This window comes from Vicugna pacos, chromosome 21, assembly GCF_048564905.1.
Source record: "Vicugna pacos chromosome 21, VicPac4, whole genome shotgun sequence".
In the NCBI taxonomy this organism is placed as follows: Eukaryota; Metazoa; Chordata; class Mammalia; order Artiodactyla; family Camelidae; genus Vicugna; species Vicugna pacos.
The window spans coordinates 11,291,741-11,315,477 of record NC_133007.1 but is presented as its reverse complement, the minus strand read 5'-3'; the positions used below and the strand labels follow the sequence as shown (position 1 = coordinate 11,315,477).

Genomic DNA, 23,737 nt, shown 5'->3' with positions numbered 1-23,737 from the left:
GACTGCCTCACCCCAGGCAACATGGTCTCACTCTTCGGTGCTTGCTAATAGTGCACTTTTCCTTTCAGACATTGACAGCCCTAAAAACTTAGTGACCGACCAGGTGACAGAGGACACGGCCACCGTCTCCTGGGACCCGGTGCAGGCCGTCATCGACAGGTACATGGTGCGCTACACCTCCGCTGATGGAGACGCCAGGGAGGTCCCGGTGGGCAAGGAGCAGCGCAGCACCGTCCTGACGGGCCTGAGGCCGGGCGTGGAGTACACGGTCCACGTGTGGGCCCAGAAGGGAGACCGGGAGAGCAGGAAGGCCGACACCACGGCCCCGACAGGTAACAGAGCATCATTCTTTGGGAGTGTTAGCCCTGTCGTGCTAAGCCTGTGGCTGGTCGAGTTTTGTTTTCCTGTTCTGACACTGGCAGAACTGATGATTTATGGAAGAGCAGGTTGGTGTTCCTTCATAATAGGCTGCACACATCATCCCTTACTTCCGTTTAACTGGCATCCTTACAAGTCATGTCCACCTGACAGTCTCCAAGCTACAAGTATGGCCTGGCTGGATGGTCATGTCCAGCCACACTGCTCCTCTGAGAGCGTGAATCTTTTGTTGTGGGCAGTGTTGAGGGTCTCCTATTGAGTTTGTGATTAGTAACAGGAGATGAAAGTCAAATGTTAATATCTATATGTTCAAAGTTCAAGTTTAAAAAAGTAGACTTTACATCTACTAGAGCAAGTAGATGTATGTGGTTTGCTTTACTGTAAATGAGTCATATGATTATTTTGGTTTTGAGGATAAGGAGAACTTCTATGTTATATTCTTATCTTATTGTGAAAGAGATATATGACTGTATTTTGACATATGACTATATTTCTGTACAGTGATTCAACCAGCAAGCCAGCATTGCCAGTGAATCTATGATATGCTAAAGAATATTAAAACTGGATTTTAACTTTGTTGATTCATTTAACAATGTGTACTGAGCACTTTCCACATGCCCGTTTCTCTACTAGGCAGTGGGAGCCCCCAGGGGAATAGAATACAGCCCTCCTCCTCTGGGAGCTTATACTTGCATCTGGCAGTTAGCATCTTCTTGTATGAAATGGGAGGCCTATATTGACATGATGCTAGAAACAAAATTATTAGCTGCTTGTGAGCAGGGACCACGTCTTCTCAACGGGACCCTGCACACTGCCAGCTCTTGCCTTGTACAGATTGGATGTTTGATGTATGCTTGTGAAATGAATAGAGAAGTTTGTTTTGCTGAACTGTTAGTAGGCTTGTATGAAATGGGAGGCCTATATTGACATGATGCTAGAAACAAAATTATTAGCTGCTTGTGAGCAGGGACCACGTCTTCTCAACGGGACCCTGCACACTGCCAGCTCTTGCCTTGTACAGATTGGATGTTTGATGTATGCTTGTGAAATGAATAGAGAAGTTTGTTTTGCTGAACTGTTAGTAGAGGTAATAGTCTACTTGGTCTACTGTGCGTTCTTCTTCAGGAGTCAAAGTCTATCTGGGGAGAGAAGGGGTGTGTCCATGACACAGAGCATGCAAGATGGAAAAGCCACAACACGTGAAGGGGTGCCAGCCCAAGCAAAACGGCCATGAGTCTCTGCACTCCGTGGCCTGTTAGTAATGCATGTTGATCAGCATTTTTTCTTTCAGACATTGACAGCCCCCAAAACCTGGTGACAGACCAGGTTACAGAGGACACAGCCACCGTCTCCTGGGACCCGGTGCAGGCCGTCATTGACAGGTACATGGTGCGCTACACCTCTGCTGATGGAGACACCAGGGAGGTCCCGGTGGGCAAGGAGCAGCGCAGCACCGTCCTGACAGGCCTGAGGCCGGGCGTGGAGTACACGGTCCACGTGTGGGCCCAGAAGGGAGACCGGGAGAGCAGGAAGGCCGACACCACGGCCCTGACAGGTAACAGGAGGGAAGAGAAAAACAGACTAGGGTTATCACTGTGGGCTAATACACTGTGACCTCAGGGCCTGTGCACCATTTTAGGAGAGTTTGCTGTAAAAATTTCGTTCACCTAAAGAAAGAACAAAGCATAGTAATGAGCTCAGTACTGAGCAATCCCATGAATGTCTTTTCCAACACCTATGTTTTTAACCCCTGTGTCTATCAGTTATAGGAATTTATAGGGAATAAGGTAAAACTAATATAAAATTCCTAAAAATGCTGGATTAAAGAATTGTTTCATGGCAAGCTATTTTATGTGGGTTTGACTTAATAATTGTGGTGTTCAGTTTAAAGGAATTGTTTTATGGTGGCTGGAGCTCTGCGTTCATTTCAAAATGCAGCTAATTTTAATGAACATTTTCTAAGTGCCAAGCCTGGGACACAGTAGTGAACAAAACAAGTATGTTTCCTACTGTCTTGAAGTCCAGTGGGAAAGACAGACAATCAACAGACAAACACATTTATAACTCTACATTACAGTAAGTTCTATGAAGGAGATGACCATGGCGTGGGTATAGAGATGAACAGGGCACAGATGTTTCTTAGATGGCATGGGGTGAATAATGGTTAAGTACATATTGACAGAAATATCCAAATAACAGTGGCTGAAACAAGAAAGAAGTTTATTTCTCTTTTGTGGAATGGTCAGAGTGTAAGGGGCTCCATGGTACAGGAGACCCAGGCTCCTTCTGTATTGTTGCTCAGCCATTCCTAGGGCATCACCTACATCTCCATGGTCATCATACACCCTCATTCCAGCCAGTAGAAAGGGGCATGGGAAAGGGGAGAGTGACTGCACTGCACACATCACGTCTTCATTCCACTGGCCAGATCCAAGATGGTGCCAGACCCCACTTCAAAGGAACCTGGGAAATAAAGTCTTTAGCTGGAGGGCCATGTGCCCAGCGTATCATTCTGTTATACTGCCCCGTCCAACACAGTAGTCACTAGCAACATGTGGCTATTTAAATTTTAATTAATTAATGGTAATTTAAAAATTATTATCTCAGTTGCACTAGCCACATTTCAAATGGTCAGTAGCCACATGTGACTAACTGCTACTTTATTGGACAGTGCAGATGATAGATTATTTTGATCATGGCAGAGAGATCTGTTGGGCAGCATGCTTGTAGAGAAGGGGAGAATGGGTATTGGGAAAAACTGACCATTTGGGGCAGAGGGAAGAGTATGTGTGATGGCCCTAAGCTAGAACAGCATGAGATGATTGAAGAACTGAAAGGCTGGGGTTTCTGGAGCCTGGAGGGCGGGAGAGAACCTGGCATGAAAAGACGTGAGAAGGAGGAAGGGTCAGATGATATAGGACCACATGGTGCCTAAAAGAGAGAGTGCTGTATTTATTAGAAGAAAAGTCGTGTGATGCGATATTCATTTGAAAAAGATTATTCAGGCTGCAGCGAGGAGAGTAAGTGGAAGAGACGACAAGGGTAGAAGGGAGAAGATTAGTAAAAATGGTCTGATAAAAGTTGGGGGAGAGATGATGACAACGATTTGGACAAGTGTGGCAGCAGTAGGAGAAAAGGGGACATTTGGGCACATATTTTGGAGGCATAAATGACCATATTTGTTGATGGATGAGATGTGAGGCAAGAAGAAAATGAGGAACCAAGTATGACCTATGCTTCTGACTTGAGCAACATGGAAGATTGGGGCATCATTTTCTAAGAGATAAAAACGTTTGAGGAGGAATGTTAAGATTTTTAGATATTTAAGCTTGAGATACTTGTGAGATTCCTTGGTTAATTGAATGACTACTTTCTTGGTCCCACAAATAATTTATTGAGTGTCTAATACACTGTGGTGGATATGCAGCTGTAGATACAAGTCAGAAGCTCAGAACTGGTACGTAGGGAGCCATGAGCATCTGGCTGACATTTAAGGCTATGGACACAGATGAGATCACTTGTAGAGAGAGGAAGAGAGGGAACCTTGGGCGCCCCAACATTTTCAGGGTGCTGACAAAGGGGAACTGTAGAGGAGGAATCAGAAAGTGGGGAGACACCCAGGGGAGCATGGGGTTATGAAAGCCAAGAGCCGAGAGTGTCTCAGGACAGGGAGTGGCTCAGCTCAGCCAAATGCTCCTCAAAGGTTGAGCAAGGTGAGGATGACAAGGGTCCACTGGATTTGGCAACATGAAGTTGTTGGTGACCTGGACTAGCGGTTTTAGTGTGTGGTATAGAAAATGTCAAACTTCACTGAGTTGATGGGTGGATGGGAGGCGAGGGGTGAAGCTAAGATACGCAGACAATTCTCCTGAGAAGTCTGTTGGTTAAGGGGTTACAGAGGGAGAGCCTAGAGCATGTTTGTCTGGGCGTGATGGTGGAGGAGGAAAGACTGAGGACGTAGGAGAGAGGGGATGGAAGACAGGGAGCCAAGTCCTCGAGGAGGTGGGAGGGCTCAAAATTCAGAGCAAAGAGGGCCTAGGTTTTAACACAAGAAAGCAGCGGGATCTCGGACAAGTCTTTTCATTTCTCTGGGTCTCCATTCTCCTTTCCTTTTATGAAAGACAAGAAGGTTGAAAGATATGGCTTCTGAGCTCTCAAATTCTATGAAACAAAATAACTAGATACCATGGAAATAACAAAAGAAGTGGTTTCAGTCACAATTTGGGTGGCTTATCCGTTGCTCAGAGATTTTTATTTTTATTTTACTTTTTTATATTTATTTTTGTAGAAGGGGAGAAAATTTCCATGTTGATAAACTTGGAGAAGATCTCATCTCTTCCAGGTTTAATATGCGGTGGCTTGTTTCCCTGGGGAATGTTTTAAATGGAATCGTATTGTTAATAAAGATAACTTGAATGGTGATGGGGTGGTGGGATCTCCTCCCTTGGCTCTAAAATTCAGCCTTTCCTTTTTAAAAAGAAATTGACAGCCCCCAGAACCTGGTGACTGATCGGGTGACAGAGGACACGGCCACCGTCTCCTGGGACCCGGTGCAGGCCGTCATCGACAGGTACATGGTGCGCTACACCTCCGCTGATGGAGACGCCAGGGAGGTCCCGGTGGGCAAGGAGCAGCGCAGCACCGTCCTGACGGGCCTGAGGCCGGGCGTGGAGTACACGGTCCACGTGTGGGCCCAGAAGGGAGACCGGGAGAGCAGGAAGGCCGACACCACGGCCCTGACAGGTACTGTGAGGGACAGGGACACATCGAACTCTTCACACCTCTCAGGAGAGAGTCTTCCTCCGCATCTGGGCTGGGAGGGGAGCAGGGAGCACAGTTGTTTCGCCTGAGGGCATTCTTCCACCTTTTTGAGATAATACGTTGACGTGACAGTTCAGGTTAAGATGAAAGCATGTAGAGGAAGCTGTGTGAAAGTCAAACTGTGTGACTCTTCAAGGTGATTGAGCAGGGGGCAGTCCCTCACCCCCCACCACCCAGCCCAGCTCCCGGGCTCTCTGCCCTGGACGTGAGGACCCGGCTGGCCCTCAGCTCCAGACTGGAGAAGAGGGAAGCAAGGGGCCTCTTCTGCTCCCATCTCCAGATGGGGGGCTGTGGCGGAGCAGGAGCAGCCTCCTCCCCTCCCTGTCCCTGTCCAGTTGGTGACTGAAGGGGCCTGGACTGCTTGTATTTTATGTGCGTGATGAGGCCCTGGTCTTGCTGAGCATCACAGAGACAGGCCTTGGAGGGACCTGACAAGATCACTGAGCCCACCCTGGCCTCTTCAGACAGTCCGGGCAAGGCCTGGCTGTCCCCTGTGTGGCCGAGTGCACCAGGTGCGGCCACTGGAATTAGAGGTGTTTTGAATTTCTTTATTATTTTTGTTATTTACAATGAACAGAAGTTTTAAATAAAAAAGTAGCACATGCTTATAGTAAAAAATTTTAAACTAAAAAAGGTGTATAGAAAGAAAAACTCGTTTCCACGTTCCAGACTCCCTAACACCCAGTGCCGCTCTCCTAAGAGAATCCACATCTTCCTCCTTCTCCCCTCTCCCCTCCCTCCTTCCTCTCTCTGTCTCCCCCTCCCTTCCTCTTTCCCTTATTCCTTTCTTCCTCTCTTTCTTCTTTATCTTTTCTTTTCTTCACTGTCCCCATTTTATTTTATTTTTTTCTTCACTGTCCCTATTTTAAAAGTCAACAGTGTTTCAGTCTTTCTTGGTCATAGAATTGTGGAAGTAACTAAGACAGACATCTCAAGTCTGTCACCCCGGGAGATGGGTGAGCAGTCAAACAGGTGGCAGAAGCCAGCTGAAGACACATAAAGAGTTAAGGTTTCGCTTTGATTCTGAAAGCAGGAAATTCAGTCTTTCTGTGTGATGGATGGAATAAAATCCATACCAGATGCTACGCTTTAGAACGTCACACCAAAGCTGATATTACAGAAACTCAGAATTTGTCAAAACATCCTAATTCAAAACAACAGCTGCCCGATTTCTATTAAAACACTGCAATTCAGTTCTCAGCCGAAATGCTACTGGAAAGAAAATAGCCTGGAGACATCTTTTTTGGAAAATTCTAAATTAAAATCACCTTCTACAATAATGATTTTTCAGAATGGAAATTTCCACTCATATCTTGTTCGGTTAAAAAAAAATGAGCCATCTGACCAGTTATTGTGGTGTTGACTAGAATTTTTGCTGAGCTTTACTTCTTATGGTTTACAGCGTACGCACACCCATGCTCTCCCTCTGGTGTTTGGGTGGGAAAGTGCATAGGAACCAGAAGAAAGGCCCTGCTTCTCCCTCATCTCTACTCCCCTTCCTTCCTTTCTCATCTCCTTTATACAAGCACGTCCCCCACTTCCCCGTTGTGTACAGGGTGCACACCTAAGCCTGCTACTTAGTTATGTGAGAAATAGAGCTTTATAGTTCTATACCAACTTCATTTCCATCATAAGCCCCCATTCTCCTTGTTGTCTAGAAATCTCAATAAATTTAGTGTCATACGCCTTCCCCAGGGCTGTATGTAGTCTGGGGTCATTTCCCAAGGCCAGGCATGGGGCGGGGGCCCACCCCTCATTTTATTCATCTTTCCGGGTGGGTGTTCGCTGAGTGCCCCTGGTTCTGCGTGCCGGGCCCTTTCAGGCCTCGCTCACTCCACCTGGGGAGCTCTGCCACCTTAGGGAACCCGTCTGCTAATGTAGATGGTTCATATCCACCACTCTCTGGGGATCTGCTCGGGAAGTGGAGCCCAGGTTCACTCCCTCTGGGACCCACCCAACCCCCTGTTCCTTAATCCTCTTGTCCTCAATGGATGTATACTTTTGGAAACACAGGTCCTAGAGACCTTGTGGCAAGGAAGAATGGAGCCTGCTACCTGCTTGAAGGGAGGAAGAGAAATGGGAGGATGTGTAGAGAGAAAATATAAGCCAACACCTCAAAAATGACCTTTCCCCTAGTTATCTTAGTAATAATAATTACCTGACTTTTTATATACAGACATCGACCCTCCCAAAAACCTTCGTCCGTCTGCTGTAACACAGTCTAGTGGGATAATGACCTGGACACCTCCCTCCGCTCAGATCGATGGCTATGTTTTGACCTACCAGTTCCCAGACGGCACTGTCAAGGTACTGGATGCTAAGGAGCATCTTGTCTTTCCTCTTGTGCCCCTGCCCTGCCCCCATGTGAAGCAACTCACTTGGGCAACCGGCTTGATAGCTGGTTCCATGGCAACCTGCTGATAAATGTGTTGATCCTTATCGATCACCTGCTATGTGCAGGCGACAGTGCTAAACACGGTCATTTGTGAACAACGTACGTGTGGTCCCACTTTAGAGGAGTTCCACCCTCTTCCTTTGTGCCTTCTCCTTTCTATCTGACCATCACGTATCTGCTGGCCACACATCTGCCCCATGTTATTTTATTTGTTGTCTGCCTTCCCCAATAAATGTTAGCCCCATGAGGACAGGGAACTTTTGTCTGTTTTATTCTATTATTTTATCTAAAGTGCTTGGAACAAAGCACAAAGTAGGTATTCAATAAATATTTGTTGAATGAATTGATTAATCCTTATTTCAAGGGTTATACTTCCCACCTGGAACCTGAAGGCCAGCAAATTTTCATAACTTGTCCCAGTGGAAAATTATTATTCTCTTTCCTTGGCAAGGAAGAAAGAAGGGAGGGAGGAAAAAAGGAAGAGCCCTTCAATGTACTCATCATCTCAGTTAATGCTCACGACAGCCCTGCTAGGGAAGTTAGCTCTGTGTTTACAGAGGGAGTCAGACAGGTTCAGAAGAAAGATTATTGAAAAACCAACTATTTCCCTGCCTCGCAGACAGCAGTGGCCAGTTTCACCTTCCCTGTGAACTTCTCAGTCTGGTGTGGCAGGGGTGGCTGTAGTTGGTGTCCCAGCATGTATCTGGGTGGTGGGGGGCAGAGGTCTCCAGGAGACCTAGTGGGTGCTCCCTCTGCAGCGGTGCCAGGTGCTGGTTCCCAGCTAGAGCTCCCAGGAGTGCTGAGTCTCCATGGCGCGGCCCAGTGGAGAAGGGCTCGGACCTCCTGGGGTTCTGGGTGGCCCTTAAAGAGACAAAATTCTACCCTCCCAGGGAGCTTTGGTCGTGAGCACCAGGGAATGCTGTTGACAGCTAGGCTGCTGGGCGCGATAAATGAATGACTGACTGCTGTCTCCTTTGTTTGGTAGGAGGTGCAGCTCGGAAGAGGGGACCAGAGGTTTGAGTTGCAAGGCCTCGAGCAGGGTGTCACCCTCCCGATCTCCTTGGTTGCCTTGAAGGGTGATCGCCGGAGCAGGAGTGTATCCACTACCCTTTCCACAGGTAATGTGGACTCTTGCACACGGAACGAGAATGTGGTGGAGGACAAGCATTGGAGAGGCCAGAAAAGGTGTCCAGGGAGGAGCAAGTGGCTACAGGGTTATGGATTTCTCTAGGTATGGGGAAATGGAAATGGAGTTATGGATTCAAAAGAAATCCATCCCATGGTAGAGAGACTCAAGAAGGGAGTGAAATGGGGTATTATTTTGGGGGAGTTGGGTTGGGGGAGGAAGTGATGTGAACTTGACCTTGTTCCCAGAACATTTGGAGGGTTTGTTGAGAGCAGAGTGAGTGAGAAAAATAAGATGTGAGTGAAGAGTTGGAAGAAGCAAAGTAGCAGGAGGTTCCGGAATAATTTCTAAACAAAATAAATTATCTTAAAGTAGAGGACTAGCTCCACTCCCTTCCGCCCTTGCCCTTCTCCTAATGCTGCTGTCTCTCTGCTTGGCTCCCAGTTGGTGCCCGTTTTCCACACCCTGCGGACTGCAGTCAGGTTCAGCAGAACAGACACGTGGCCAGCGGCCTCTACACCATCTACCTGCACGGGGACGCCAGCCGGCCCCTGCAGGTGTACTGTGACATGGACACGGATGGAGGCGGCTGGATTGTGAGTCACACAGAGCCCTGGGCGGTGCCTTGTTTCTCAGCCGAGGGAGCTCTGTTTCTTCTTCATCCGTGGGAGAGAGGAGCTTTGGTGGCTTGCAGCTGTTTTTAAAGTGATCCCGCCCCACTGTAAGAACAGGGCCAAAGCACTTCTCTCCTGGGATAGCTCAGCTTTGCTAAACTAAGGCTGATGGTCAGGAAGGTTTGTGGGTATCACTGTCTACTAATGTCCTTAACATGTATATCACCTACATCTTACTCTCCGCAAAGCACTCTCATAAACACGACCCTCACAGGTAAGCTATAGAGTAAGTGAAAGAAATTATTATTTCTATTTTATAGATAGGAAAATTGAAGCCCACAAGGAGAAAGGCCTTGGCTAAGTCACATGAGGTAATGACCAAGGTGGGACCAGATTTCAGGACTCCAGCCTCCTAGATCATTGATCTTCCCAACGGGTCAGCTCAGGCCATCCAAGATGGAAACACATGGCCTCTTTAGGAGCTCAGTCCTCTGGATTGGTGTCCGTGGTCCCAGTTCTGCACTCCGGCTCCAAAGTACAGAAGCATAGCCTTTGGAGCTTTGACAGGAGAAGCTGAAGCCTGAGAGAGGGAAGCTTGGCAATGTTCTGATCATCCCTCTTCTGCGTGGAGGTTTTATTCTCTTGGGCCATTGTCTGCTGAAACCACATGGCATCTTCTTTGATTGCATCCGCCTGGTCCAATTACATGATGAGCTGCTTTTGAGAGTTTCAATCTGATCTTTCCGTCCCACCCCCCGATCCCCTTCGCCCTGTGCCTGAACAGAGGGAGGCTCTCGCTGCCCCAAAGCAGCCTTCCCCGCTGTGCATCCACCACTCACTGTGGGAAGGAGAAAGCACGGTCTCAGAGAGCTCGAACTGTGCACATGTACACGTTCGCTCAGGGGCCTGGGAATCCACAGACACTCGAGCAGCCGTGGATAAAATGAGACCATCTGATAAGCAACCAAGAAGAAAACTTATCATCCGCACAGCTGCATCCTGTGGCTGAAAGGCAGTAATTGGGTTGGATGGAGGAGATTCCTGACTGACTTATAAAAGTAATGGAACAGAATGTAACGTGGGAGGCCTTCCACCTGACCAGGCTCACAGGGCTGCACCTGCTGTTTCTCAGCTAAGCGTCCTGTCCCTTCAGGCTTGAAGCCAGTTCCCTGCCTTTGTCCCCCTAGTTGACCACTGGCAGGATGTTTGTACTGTCTTGGGTGGCCTTTTTGAAAGCCAGCCTCACATAGAGAAGGAGATGTGTGTCCAGGGCAACTGTTAGAAGGAGACCTCGAGTCTGTCTGCCTGGGAATACCCGTGATTTTCTCCACAAATATTCATTGAGTGCCTCCTGTGTGTCAAGTGCTGTTTCATATCCTCAAGAACCAGCAGTGAATCAAATAGACAAAAATCCCTGACCTCTTGGAGCTGGCCTTGGACATCTTGCCCATGCGTGTGACCTGGTCACTTCCAGAAATAACAAAATCACTCTGGGTCTGAATCAACACCAGTCCCCAACCTGCTCCCAAGCCTTGTTTTCTGACCCAGACTCCTGAAGGTAGTACAAGCTGAGATCCTGTAGGGTTCTCCTCAAAGCCACCACGCTCCAGAAAACATATGGAATCCTGAAAACTTCTCCACCGAATCTTTTACTGACAGTCTCCAGGTTTTTTGGAGTTCAAGAGTCTTCCGTCACTGAAGGATGGTCTTAGTACATGGCTCTTATAAATCGAGCTTCTCAAATCTTTTTAAGGAAATGCTTCTCCATCCCAGGCAGGAGGGACCCAATTTGATGAACAGGCCAGAAGAACTCTGCCTTGAGGGTGACTGAGGCTATGGGTGGGAGGGTGGAATGGAGACCATCAGGGAACACTTGAGTATCTTAAATATTTCCATTTTTGTTTTCCATCTTGCAGGTCTTAAGGACTACATTAGAAGCTCTTTCTACAAGCATTTAAATGAGATCTTCATTTTTTTTCCTTCCAATTTAGTCATTCAGGACTAAGTTCTTGAGTGCAGTGAAGCTCTGTAGTATAGAACCAGACAGAGGTTTTTTTTTCCCCCTTGAGACTTATTTGCTAAGGGGCTTTCATCATCCCAGATGGTTCATTATAAGGCATTTTCACCTCATAGAAGGGGATGGACTAGATTCTGAGTGAGTCAGTGAAGTCTGCCCCATTGGGATGCACAGATGATCCCTGTGGGTCAGTTCATTTGGAATCTGATAGAATAAAATGCAAACTAACATTTTATTGAGATATAATAATAACTTATTACATCTGTCTGTGCCAGACTCTGGCCTCAATACTTTATGATTTATCGTGATTAATGACCTTGCTGAAGCTTTGATGTAGGAGAATGACAAATGGGCTATTAACATCTTGATCTAATAGTTCAGAGAAGTGAGGCTTGTCAAGTTTAACTAACTTGTCCAAGGACACCGCTAGTAAGTATAGAGCTGGATCTAAATAATGATGATGCAAAGAGCACCAGAGCCATTTTTTTGAGTTTCCCCAGCCAAGCTGAAGCATTAATAAAACACACACATGCACACAAAATGCTTGGGCACTGTGTTCATTGATTGGAAACAGAGACCAAATGCCTTCGTAAAGCATCTGTCCTAGTAGGGCAGGATCAGACGGAGCCTGATCTTCTAATGTAACTAATTACATTAGAGAGAATGGAATTTGATGCGATGTGTGTGGGACCGAACACTGGTGCCCATACCTGCCCTAGGATTCCACTGTCCGTGATACAGGAGTAGTCCCAGGGACAGGAGGGGAACAGGTGCTGTGCTAGGAAATGAACAGTTAACCTCAGACTCTTAAGAAATGCTTTCTGAACAGCAGGCTCAGTAGAGCCGGGGTTTTCCAACTTCCTCATGGAAAGAAGAGGCAGTGTTTTATCCTGGCGTCAGCCGCTGACGAGTTCTCTGTGGGACTCTGGCTGTTTGCTGTTTTGAACTTTCACATCCGTAGAATGGCAGCAATACTTGCCCTGGAGTCAGCCCTTAACAAATGCTCGATAAACACTCGTTACATAAGTGAATGAATAAGAAAAGAAACGAAGGAAGCCAGGAAAGGGATGGGACGTGTCTGAGATGCACACGTGAGAAGAGGGAGGGGGAACAGCAGTGTCAGTGCGGTGGGCTGCTGTTTGCTGTGTCCGTCCATCCGTAAGTCCTGCTCAGAGGCTCTGTGTCCTTTGCACACATACGGTCTCATAGAGCCCTCCCAGCACCTCCGAGGCAGACACCTCCTTCCCACTTCTAACCGTGTCTGAGAACAAGCCGACTGAGGCTCAGGCATAGAAATGACTGACTCACCGACCCCTGCCAAGGAGGGGCCGTGGTCCACCTGGGACCCCCACGCATTGGTGCCTTAATTCCTTGCTTCCTGGGCCAGCAAAAAGGGGTTGGTGCTTCAAAAGTTCGCGGTGAGCTCTTAGCATTGTCGTGGGCAACCTGCTCTCGCCTCCCTCCGTGTCTCTTCTCAGGGGAAAATGCCAAGAATGCTCAAGTATTAGGAGGTTTACCTCGCCAGATTCAAGATAAAGTGCTTTATTTCAAGGCATGTCTATGAAGCATGATGGAAAGGAGGGAGATTGGACTCTGTGTTGGGGCTTCTGCTTTTGGTAAACACAAAGGGTGTGGAGAGACGCCATTCCAGCCTTCTGGAGTTCCAGGCTCTTTCTTTCTTTTCATTAAATGCCCTGCTCTACCTGCAGGATTTTTTTTTTCCAGTAGCAGTACTGTCTTCTCTGAGCCCCTTTCTCTGAGAAACGGCTGAGTAATTAGCCATCAGCGCTGTAAGCCCACACCCCAAGAGGCAGTCCTGACTTCCTCCCTGCTCCCAGTTCCACTTCCAATCCATCACCCCATCTGTGAATTTTACCTTCTGTCCACCCTCGGGACGGCCCCCAGTCCACACCACTGTCCTCTTTCACTTGGTCACGTCTCTTCAGATGTGTCAGAATGAAACATCCGTCTCCCTTTCCAGGTCTTCCAGAGGCGGAACACCGGGCAGCTGGATTTCTTCAAACGTTGGCGGACCTACGTGGAAGGCTTTGGGGACCCCATGAAGGAGTTCTGGCTTGGTATGACCTTTGAGCCTCCATAAAGGAGGGAGAGATTTCCCCTCCACACTCTGAGGAACCTGCTGACCACGGTGTTGGTGGGGCCATGTCTCTGGGAAGAGTCTCCTAGTCTCTGGGCTTGGGAGAGGGTGGGACTGTCATGGATGGGCGATCTTTATGGTGCATCTAAGCCGCACACAATCTGTCCAGAGCCTGGATGGCTTAGAAATCTCAGGAGTAGAAAAACAGTTGATTGGTTGGGATCCTGGGCTCTCACCGGGAGGTCACACAAGCCCCTGAAATTCTGCTGGTAATGCCAGTCATCATGGTGGTGTTTCTCCCCTTCTCCCTTTGCTCTATTCTGGAGCAGATGTTCATAGAGAATGAAATAGTCAAAAGCATCAATTGGGAAATGAAGAATTAAAAAGCAACAATCTGGATGCTCAGGGTCTGATAGATGATGTTTGTGGTTTGCTTGGCACAAAAAGCCCCTCAGTGACCTTAGAGTCAGTGGTTGGTCTCCTCTCCCACTTGGTGAGGTAAGTGGATGACAAACAGACTGCTTTCTGCTTGAGAGAGAAAGAGTCAACGGGGGCAGCTTTACCCCATGGTTATCCTCCACTGTTCCCTCCCAGAGGGAGGACATGGTCCCCACTCTCATTCTTTGTGCCAAAGAAACAACGAGATGAGAAAGTGAGCCCCCCGTAGAGCAGGTATGGGGACGGCTCCCAGCAGCCGAGGAGGTCAAGGCTGAGGCACGTCTCGGGTGCTCGTGGTGAATGCTCACACACACGGGTTGACTGCTTACTGGAATTCCACTCCTTCCTTTTAGGACTCGACAAGCTACACAACCTCACCACTGGCACCCCTACCCGGTACGAGGTGAGAGTGGACTTACAGACTGCCAACGAATCAGCCTATGCCATCTACGACTCCTTCCAGGTGGCCTCCAGCAAGGAGCGGTACCGGCTTTCCGTTGGGAAATACAGAGGCACAGCAGGTAAGACAGGACGGTCCCTTCCTGCTGGGGTCTCCCGCTCGGGGTGGCGAGGGACGGGTCTGCCACGTGCCGTGGGTCTGCGAAGGTGAATTGTCCTCCTTGTCCGTTGAGGCTCTGCTCCCTGCAGGGGGTTGAGGGTAAACAGAGTCGGGAAAGCAATCTTTGATCATCATCATATACACACTGATCCGCCACCAGTAAAACCCCTTCTCTCTCTCTTTTTTTTTTTTTGGTTGGGGGAGGTAATTAGGTTTACTTCTTTATTTATTTTTTCAGAGGAGTAACTGGGGATTGAACCCAGGACCTTGTGCATGCTGAGCATGTGCTCTACTGCCTGAGCTATGCCCTCCCCCTCTTTTATTCTGAGGGGAAGGTAAAAACTTCAAGTTTTTTTTTTTAGGGGGTAATCAGGTTTAATTATTTATTTTAGAGGAGGTACTGGGCATTGATCCCAGGACCTCATGCACTGAGCTATGCCCTCCCTGCCTTCTCTTATACCCCACCCCGCCAGTTCGGGCTGTCGTCCGTTAGCTGATGGATCCATGTTATGAGCGAGTTTGTGGTGTCTGCCCACCCCTCGTTCGACTTCAGCTGTGTGACTGCAGTAGTGTGTGTGTGTGTGTGTGTGTGTGAGATTTAAATATTTTGTGGCACTTTGTCATAAATAAAGACAGAAGAATGAAAGTGCTGATTCAAACAGTAAGAAGCGTAGGGCTCATTAACTCCGCACAACTGTGACAACACAGAAATTAGCAGTTCAGCTGAAAGCGGGGGACCCTTAACCTCGATTAGCTGCTCACTGGATTTAAGCCAGTTGGTGGTGAGTTCAGTTGTGAAGGAAAAGAATAAAATTAAGCAATGTGACGGAAATATTGGAATCGCATCACCGAGTATTTTATTTGAGAGGCAAACTGTGATTACTGTTTTAATACTGTGTTTTAAACCTATATTTTGGTCTTTAAAGCCCAGCAGATGAGTCTAGTGTTTGGCATTGCAAGGTTTTGACTTCAGTGGGACTGTGTAGGGAAGTGTTACCAGCCAAATCGGGTGACTGGGTCAGACATGGTCTCTCCCCTCAGACTCACATGTAAGTAGATGAATAATAATATAAGGTAACTTCTGCAAAGAGTCACAGAAGTGGTACAGAGAATAAAGAGCTACAGGAGTGTGGAGAGGTGGGTTCATTGGGGGGACGGGGCGACTGCAGGAAGCAGCTGGGAGCTGGAGTTGGGCCTGAAAGGGTACAGCTTAGATGGGAGGAAAGTAGCGGGGCTTGGGGGAGTCCAGGGGTGAGCAAAGCCGAGCAGAGGCAAGGAAATAGGGGTGCACCCTTGAAGCCTTGCAGGCCTTCTCTAAACTTTCCACTTAAGAACCCCCTAGGGCAGAGGACTGTGAACAGCCATTGCTGAGTGTCGGGGCCATGATCGGAAGTGGCCAACCACTGGTGCAAGGTTTCTTTCAGGTCTCATGATTTAATTTTTAAAAAATCACATGAATTTTGCATTTGCTCTTGTTTCCTGGCACAGAGCAGGTGAGTTTAAAAGACACTGCTGCTAGATTGGTCTTTCTGCATAATCTTACAGACATCTCATACTGTAAAGGACAGGCTCTGAGACCCAGAGAGCTTTCTGAGGGGCAGTGAAGGGGTGAGTTTGGAGACAGGGTGACGCAGGAGGAGACAAAGTGGGAGGAGTAGGCACCTAGCGGAGGATGAGAAATTTGGGTGACGGGTGCGGGGAACTGTTCAAGGGTTCTGAGTAGGGGTTGGGGGGTGGGGGGAAGTGTGCGAAGAATTGATTCAGGGAAAAACAGTCCTTGGAAAAAAGCCACTGCAGCTAGAAGAGTCTGTACTGCTTTGGGTACTTCTGTCCTCTGGCTTCCTTTGGATTCCTTCTTTCTTCACTGGTCCTGGTCTCCTGCCTCCTGGAAGCAGGCTGCGTGGCTGCTTTATCCTATACAAAATATAATACAAAACGCAGAAGTCAGGCATAGGCAAAAAAAAAAAAAAAGAGTTAAAACACAATTGGAAATTCAGGTAATTATAAGGATATCAACCAAATGAGGGGGATTTAAAGATGGCCTTTTGTAGGACTAAGCTGGCTGCCGCCCCTCCCCCAGCCCCCAGCTGTAGCTGAAGTCGGATTGCATTGGCCCTCCCAGCCATTAAGGGGGAAGAGGGGGAAGTGCATTGCAAGCTCCTTTAGACCTGTCAACGGTAAAAAAAAAAAAAATCCATAGTCGATCTAAGAAAGAAATGGAAAATTTTTTTGAGCCAACCTGAGGGTTGTAACCCGGGAGGCAGTCTTCCAGAAAGCTCTGAGGACCATTCTGCCTGTTAGAGGTCAAAGCGCAGTTATGTAAGTTTTTGAAACAAAGGGTTCTAGTCAAATGACGTATTATTGACAGTTTGCATGATCCAGAGCTACACGTTCAAAGCAGTGGGTCATGGGCCTTCGGGGTCCCTTGATGAGATTAAGAGGGAGTGTTACCTCCTGGTTAATGCAGATGCACAGTACACACGAAAGGGGAGGGAAGAGGCCCATAGGAGCAAGGAGAAGTTTTACTTAAAATTGTTTCTCGTCTTCCCATAAATTATGAACTTTATTTCATCAGACTCCTCGGGCAAATATCTAATCACCCCTTTTCTTTCCAATACTCTGCTCACCGGTGACCATGGGGATCAGTCACCACCTTTCTTTCTCAGGCTGAGGAATCCCAGTCTTCACAGACTCCATTCCTGGGACCTTCCTCAAACAAGACACGGAGTGGGCTGTTTCCCTTTGGCACCCATGCCCACATCTCTCCCTGAAACCCAGCGCCTGCATCGGCCTCAGGCCTGCCCTCCCAGGCTGCCCCGTCCCCTTTCCTCTATTAGTCAAATATACCTTTTCTGAGGCCCATCTTCATCCAGTAAATGAACTGATGCTAATGGGAAAATGAGTGAAAAGGAGTCAACATATTCGTGAATTACTGTGACTCTCCTCCTGGGGACTCTGCATTTTAACTGTGATTAGGGGGTAATTCCCACTCTGAGCTTGTTCAGGCTGACGGTGCTGGTGGGTGGAGGATGGCTTTTTTAATGGGAAGCCATGGGAGGCCTTCAGTTCACACCGCATTTAGGCAGTGGTCCAGTCTCCCCTATGTACTATCATTCTTACTATTAAATTCTGAATTACAGTGGTGGGGTTAGTGCCATTTTAATTTTCCTTATATGTGTTGATTGGTCCCCAAGGAGGGTTTTGAAATTTAGGAAGCTTCTGGCTACTCATGTCCTCGATAATGAGGGGCTGTTTAGAGGACATGGCATCCAAATAGAAGGTGCACATTCTGATATCTCCGTGCACCTGCCAGCTCTCCCCAGCTTGTACCCCTGTTACCGCTCATTTTAGAATTGGGGATGCATAGCTCTGGTGGAAAAGTGCGGTTGCAGGCTTTTACCCAACTCAGACTGTCCAGGTGGGCCCTGCCCTTAACTTATGCTTCCACTGAAGTCGAATCAGAAACCCCTTCATTCCTCCCTGAAGGAAGCTCCAGCAAGGTCACGCCATGTACATTTAGTTTCGGATTCTGAATCTTGGAGTGAGACAGGTAGGGTAGTCTATGAACTCTACCTTCAAGATGCTGCCGTTCATCTAGTTAGAGATTATAATGAAAACATAAATAGGCAGACATTCACAGTGGCACAGAATGACTTCTGTGGGCTAAACAATCATTTACAGCTGATTTCAAGTCTCACCTGCTGGAGACTCAGAGCTGCTCAGACCAAGGATGGTCCACGCCCTGGGGACCCTTGGAAATGTGACGGAGGAACACGACCAGCATTCCGTGGGCTGGGGCCAGGGGTGCCAAATATCCACAGTGAAGAACTGTGCCACCCCAAGTGCCAGGGCCTTCCTAGCTTTGAAGTGGATTTTTAAGTAGTGGCCACTTAAAAGGAAAGAAGGAAGACATTGCTGAGCACACGGACAAAAGAGAAAGTTAGAGATGGCACAACTCACTCTCACACTGGCCCATTCCTGGTCCCAGGGTGGAGGGTGTTCAGGGTCCAGACACGAGGTCCTGTGCCTGTGTGTGACTTAAGGGAGATGTGGTGTTAATGGCGTCTACTGGTCTGAGATGGCTCAGCTGCCTGGGTCATCTTTCTGCCTTAGGAAGCACTAGAGGAGAAGAGTTGGTCCTGGAGTGGCACTTTGATGAGGTGGGTGCTCACCTGCTCAGCAGCCCCACCCGGGCTTGGGTTCAGACCTCTTACGGGCCAGCCACCAACTCCTCCCACCTGCTACCTGAGAAGAACGAGCTTCCCCCACAACGCTATTATACTAGAAGGGCACTTATCTCTCCTCAGCGTTTTCTCCTGAATCTCCAATAGAAGGGAGTCTACCCACCATTGGCTTTTCTACTTTATCTTCCGTAGGGAGATAAGCTTAATAAATCAGGGCACTGTCTCAGCCACGGCCCGATGACCAAAGAAAAGTCGAGTTTTTGATTTATGAGAACACTGGCTATCTACACTCTGAACATTAGTGTGGCTTCAGTTCCTAGAAGGTAGAAAATCCATCTGCGGTGGGGGAAAAACCCTCACAACTCAGGCCACAACCTGCTTCACCTTTCCTTATCCCAACGCCCAAGCTTAGATAACCGCAAACATATTTTTAAGAAATAGCCTTTGCACAGATTCCTAGAAAACAGCCCTGGGAACTTTACATGCACGTTTGGTAAGCTGTGCTCATAAAGGGGTTGCCAAGGGAGCCACTGTGTGTTATTTTGAGCTGAGGGGAGCTATCTGCAGGAACTCTGAAGGGAAAAGGAGATGCTTGTGAATGAAGTGACAGCTTGCCCTTCCGTAACTGGAGAAAATTAATGGGGGCAGTGGGGTTGCTGTTTCAGGTGAGGTAGGAAGGAGACAGTCTTTGGTCTTCCAAGTCGGAGGGACAAACTGGGACCTTCCATTTGCACAATGTGTTGTCAACTCTTTATATATCTCTCCCAGCCACCCGCAACCAAGTTCTTGAGAGCAGGGACCTCTGTTTGTACCCCCAGAGTCAAGGAGTTTGGCTTTGGATATGTGGGTATTTTACTGTGAAGCCTCCGAGTGAAACTGCTATTAAAGCTGTTGGATCTGTAGTAGGGGAGGAAGAAGGTGGGAAGGAATAAATGTGGAGTTCAAGATTTGTGGATACTAATATTTATAAAATAGATACACAACAAGTTTATACTGTATAGCACAGAGAACTATATTCAATATCTTGTAGTAACTTATGGTGAAAAAGAATGTGAAAGCAAATATATGTATGTTCCTATATGACTGAAGCATTGTGCTGTGCACCAGAAATTGACACAACACTGTAAACTGACTATACTTCAATGAAAAAAATGTATATATATACAAAAAAAAGCTATTGGAGAAACAGGTCTGAAGTTTGGGTGACAGGCCAGGAAAGAGAATCTGTTCATCTGTGTCGTGTCCTCTTCTTGGAGACTTTGAGAAAGTGGAGACTACTTGTGGTACAACGGACTGAATCCTTGGAGATTTTTTCTGCCAAGTCCTCTTTAGGGCCAGAGTGTCCTCACCCTCTCAGTGGTGAAACTTGGGCCCTCCCCTCTTCCCTCTTCTCTCCTGCAGGGGACGCTCTTACTTACCACAATGGATGGAAGTTTACAACCTTCGACCGAGACAACGACATTGCCCTCAGCAACTGTGCCCTGACGCACCATGGCGGCTGGTGGTACAAGAACTGCCACTTGGCCAACCCCAACGGCAGATACGGGGAGACCAAGCACAGTGAGGTGGGTGACAGGTGAACATCTTTGTCCCGGGCTCTGCCCAGATTCAGTTCCCAGGGCAACACCCTCCAGCTGGATTTGGCTGACCCTCTCTCTCGGATGCCGGAAGTTAGGGCAGTAGGGCTTCTTCTCCAGGCTCCATGGCCTTGAGGTCAAGGTCCTCCAGGCCCATCTGCTGCAGCCCCTCCACTCTCTGTGTTCCCACCAATGCTACACCCTTATTCAGCATAGGGGCTCTCCAGCTGCCCACTGCTGAAAGGGGTCACACAGCATCTCACTCCGCTAGTTCACGCATGTAACAAAATTCCATAGACTGGGTGGCTTAAACAACAGACATTTACTTCTCAGGGTTCTGGAGGCTAGAAGTTCAAGGTCAAGGTGCCGGCAGGTCCACTTCCTGTTGAGAGCTGTCTTTCTGGCTTGTGCATGGCTGCCTTTTCATTTCACCATGTCCTCACATAGTGGAGAAAGCGTACTGGTCTCTCTTCATGTTTTTATAAGGGTACTATTCCCACTGCGGGCAACCCACCCTCATGACATCTAACCCTAATTATCTCCCAAAGGCCCCGTCTGTGTATACCATCACACTGGGGGGCACGGCTACAACATATGCAGTTGGAGGGGGGCACAAATATTTTATCTATAACAGACACCTCAGATGTTTTTTCTAGTTGTTCTCTAAGTTAAACCAGAGCTATTTTTCTAGGTCCTCTGATTACAGGGAAAGTGAAGTTTTCTGCCTTAAGTCAGACCCACCCTTGGATCCACTTCATCCAGAGCCTGGAGCTTTGTGCTAAACCAGTCTCTCCATTTCAGGAATGCCAAGAGTTCTCCAGGGCTCCTCGCTCCTCCCTTGCTCTGAAACTTTCCTATCAGTGATTTCTCAAACCTCTGTGCCCTGAGAACGTCATCTTCACTCCTCACAAGCTCCCAGGCATCTCCTGTCTGCTCCCTCACAGCTTCTTGAAAATTGCATCTTTGTTCCTTACTCATCATTAATCCAGCCCCTCCATGAACTCTCAAGTCCCCTTCCTGGGTTTCTAATTTCCCATCCTGGGTCTTGAGCCTATCCTTCAGGAAGCCATCTCTCCCCAGAAAGCACCTTGTACCGATATGACTGTAAATATTAGGACATCTGAAGACCAGGTACATTCTGATTCCTTTGGTGTGGACCAGGCAGCAGGGACTCCCAATCCTTCTGTGATTTTTGCAGAGGGAAGAAGAAATTTGCCCCCAGGGAAGCTGAGGAGGGGGGGCCCATGAATCATGGTGGCAGCATGTGGCCCGACTCGGGGAAGCCTGTGATCAGAGATCAAATATTTGCAGTGAGCAGCCAGCATGCCCTAAACCATCCCCATATTTGCTAATAAAAGACATTCATCTGGTTAATGTGCTTTTCACAGTCTGCAAGGCATTTAGCTTCTTGTTTATTATTTACCTCACAAATTAAAATACATAAAATCGGTCACTTGGGCTTTTTATTGGCCAGGTTGCAAGGTTATTAAGTGAATTAAATATTATTGCGCTCACCAGTCAAAAGACATAAAATGAAATTTAGTTTTCAGCAGGCTATTCGTTACCCCAGAGCTAATATCTAAGCAGTCTAAATTGAAAATGATTTTACACAATTGGCCAATTAATATGTTTATTTTTGCCCTTAATATTTTGGAAAGGAAAAAAAGAGTGAGGCAAAGATAATTTGATCATTGCTGACCAGGTTGACCCCCTGTTATCTTTGCTGCTGCTCTGACCTCACGCACGTCCTGGGCACACATGCCCATCTTCCAACCATTGGGGGCTTCCAAGTTGCCAGCCTGTCTAACCTCAGCCGTCCAGTAGGGGGCACATGCTTCTAGAGTCCTTCCTCACTTCTCTTACAACTATTCCAGTCACCTGTTTCTTTTTCTCTCTCCTGAGCAGAGAGGGAGTGGTTTCCCTGGCAAAGATGCATTCCTTTGTACCATAACCCACCCCACCCTCTCCCAAGTGCCTCTTCTTGATGTTGAGTTTTGTTTTTTTTAAACTTAGGGAGTGAACTGGGAGCCATGGAAAGGACATGAATTCTCCATTCCTTTTGTGGAGTTGAAGATCCGCCCCCACGGCTACAGTGGGGAGCAGGTCCTGGGCAGAAAGAAGCGGACACTGGGAGAAAATTCGAGAACATTCTGATGACCCATTTGTGCACTCTTCGCACGAGACAAGACCAGCCCGGGGTTGGGGCAGCGCAAGTGTGGGGTGGGGTGGGTAGTGGTGACTGGTTAATGGAAGTCTGAGAGATGCTCATAGCCTCTGGTTTCTGAGGCGGCTGGATAACCTGCAGGACAAAGCATGTCACCACGCTTCTGACCATAGAGGTTACTTCCTTGTCACCTACATTTTTGCTCACCTATATTGGGGACCTGAAAATCAATACAAAGTAACTGCACAGTGTGTATGGGAAAGACAGGACTGGGACTGCAAGGATTCCCGGGCCATCTTCAGTAACAAATATATGGGGTTAGGGGGAAAAAAAGTGAAAAAAAAATCATCCAGTACTTCACCAATTCGAAATCTCTGGAAATTGGTGTATATATGTATTCAAAGCTCTGCTAATGCAAATCGTCTATCTAAAAAGAAGCACCAAAGACAGGGCTGAGGTAGCCTGGAACGTATCTGCCATTACCACTGGGTTTTGAGGAAAAATGTGTAAATCTTCCCCTTTAAAAAAAATTGCTGGTGTTATGAGGAGGAATAAAGGGAACCAAAAGGGACCAGGAGGGATTCGGATTTTGCTAAGTTCCAACTCGTATCCGGCATGCTGGAAACCCCAGCATCCATGTTCCTGCTACTTTTAAGCGCCCCCTTTCCAGCCATCTGCATAATCACTTTCATAGATCTGCATATGTTGTGAATAAATTCTCACTCATTTCAACTTTAAATAATCTGACTCTCTTGATAATTGGTTCTTCCTAAAGACTCCTTTCTGTGACAACCTTTCATACCATCAAGTCCTCAGCCTCCCTCCTCGCCCTGCCCCCACTCCGTTGGACCCCTGGGTTTTCTGAAAGTGCTCAGCACCAGAGGCTTATTGCTTGAATGGACACGTGGCAAGGTCAGATCCTTTGGGCTCATTTTCCTATCACTTTGAAAGGTTTTTCTGTAGCGAAGTCAGTGACCACCGAAGTAACTTAAATTCCTGTTCAAGGAAAAAAAATAATAAACCACTTGATTAAAAGAAATTTGCCTTGTGTTGTTTTCCCCACATAAGTGCACTTGAATTCTAAATTTAACCTAGGTGCGTGTGAAGGTACAGTTTGTGCATCATAATGGAATTTGGTTGGCTGTGGTCTCTCGTGTGATGGCAAATAGTGGTATTTGGAGCCAGGAGAAGTGAGTGAGTAGGAAGGAATTCAAATGCCCTAAAAGCTATGGTCCTCCTCCAGGACTTGGGGATTGTTCATTGCCTCGGGTTCTCCAGGTTTTAACCCCTGGCAGAATGCCAAGTCATACTCTCAAAAGAGTGTTTGTCACCCTCTGAAGTTTTCAGCCCCCGACACACACGCACT

The 23,737-nt window shown here is 47.6% G+C and overlaps 1 protein-coding gene across 4 annotated transcripts in view; it reads left to right on the top strand.

The window, feature by feature from the left end:
• Positions 1-23,391, top strand: part of TNN (tenascin N) — a 59,558-nt gene extending 36,167 nt beyond the window's left edge. For 3 of the 4 annotated variants that reach the window (XM_072946069.1, XM_072946066.1, XM_072946067.1), the window contains 10 exons: positions 69-332; positions 1,670-1,933; positions 4,858-5,121; positions 7,376-7,506; positions 8,580-8,712; positions 9,165-9,316; positions 13,333-13,429; positions 14,241-14,408; positions 20,032-20,195; positions 22,221-23,391. In XM_072946069.1, the coding sequence (XP_072802170.1) occupies positions 69-332; positions 1,670-1,933; positions 4,858-5,121; positions 7,376-7,506; positions 8,580-8,712; positions 9,165-9,316; positions 13,333-13,429; positions 14,241-14,408; positions 20,032-20,195; positions 22,221-22,361 (1,778 nt within the window). In that variant the 3' untranslated portion in view covers positions 22,362-23,391. The remainder of the gene's footprint in view (positions 1-68; positions 333-1,669; positions 1,934-4,857; positions 5,122-7,375; positions 7,507-8,579; positions 8,713-9,164; positions 9,317-13,332; positions 13,430-14,240; positions 14,409-20,031; positions 20,196-22,220) is intronic. The other variant, XM_072946068.1, reaches the window with a different exon arrangement.
• Positions 23,392-23,737: the final 346 nt, after the last annotated feature.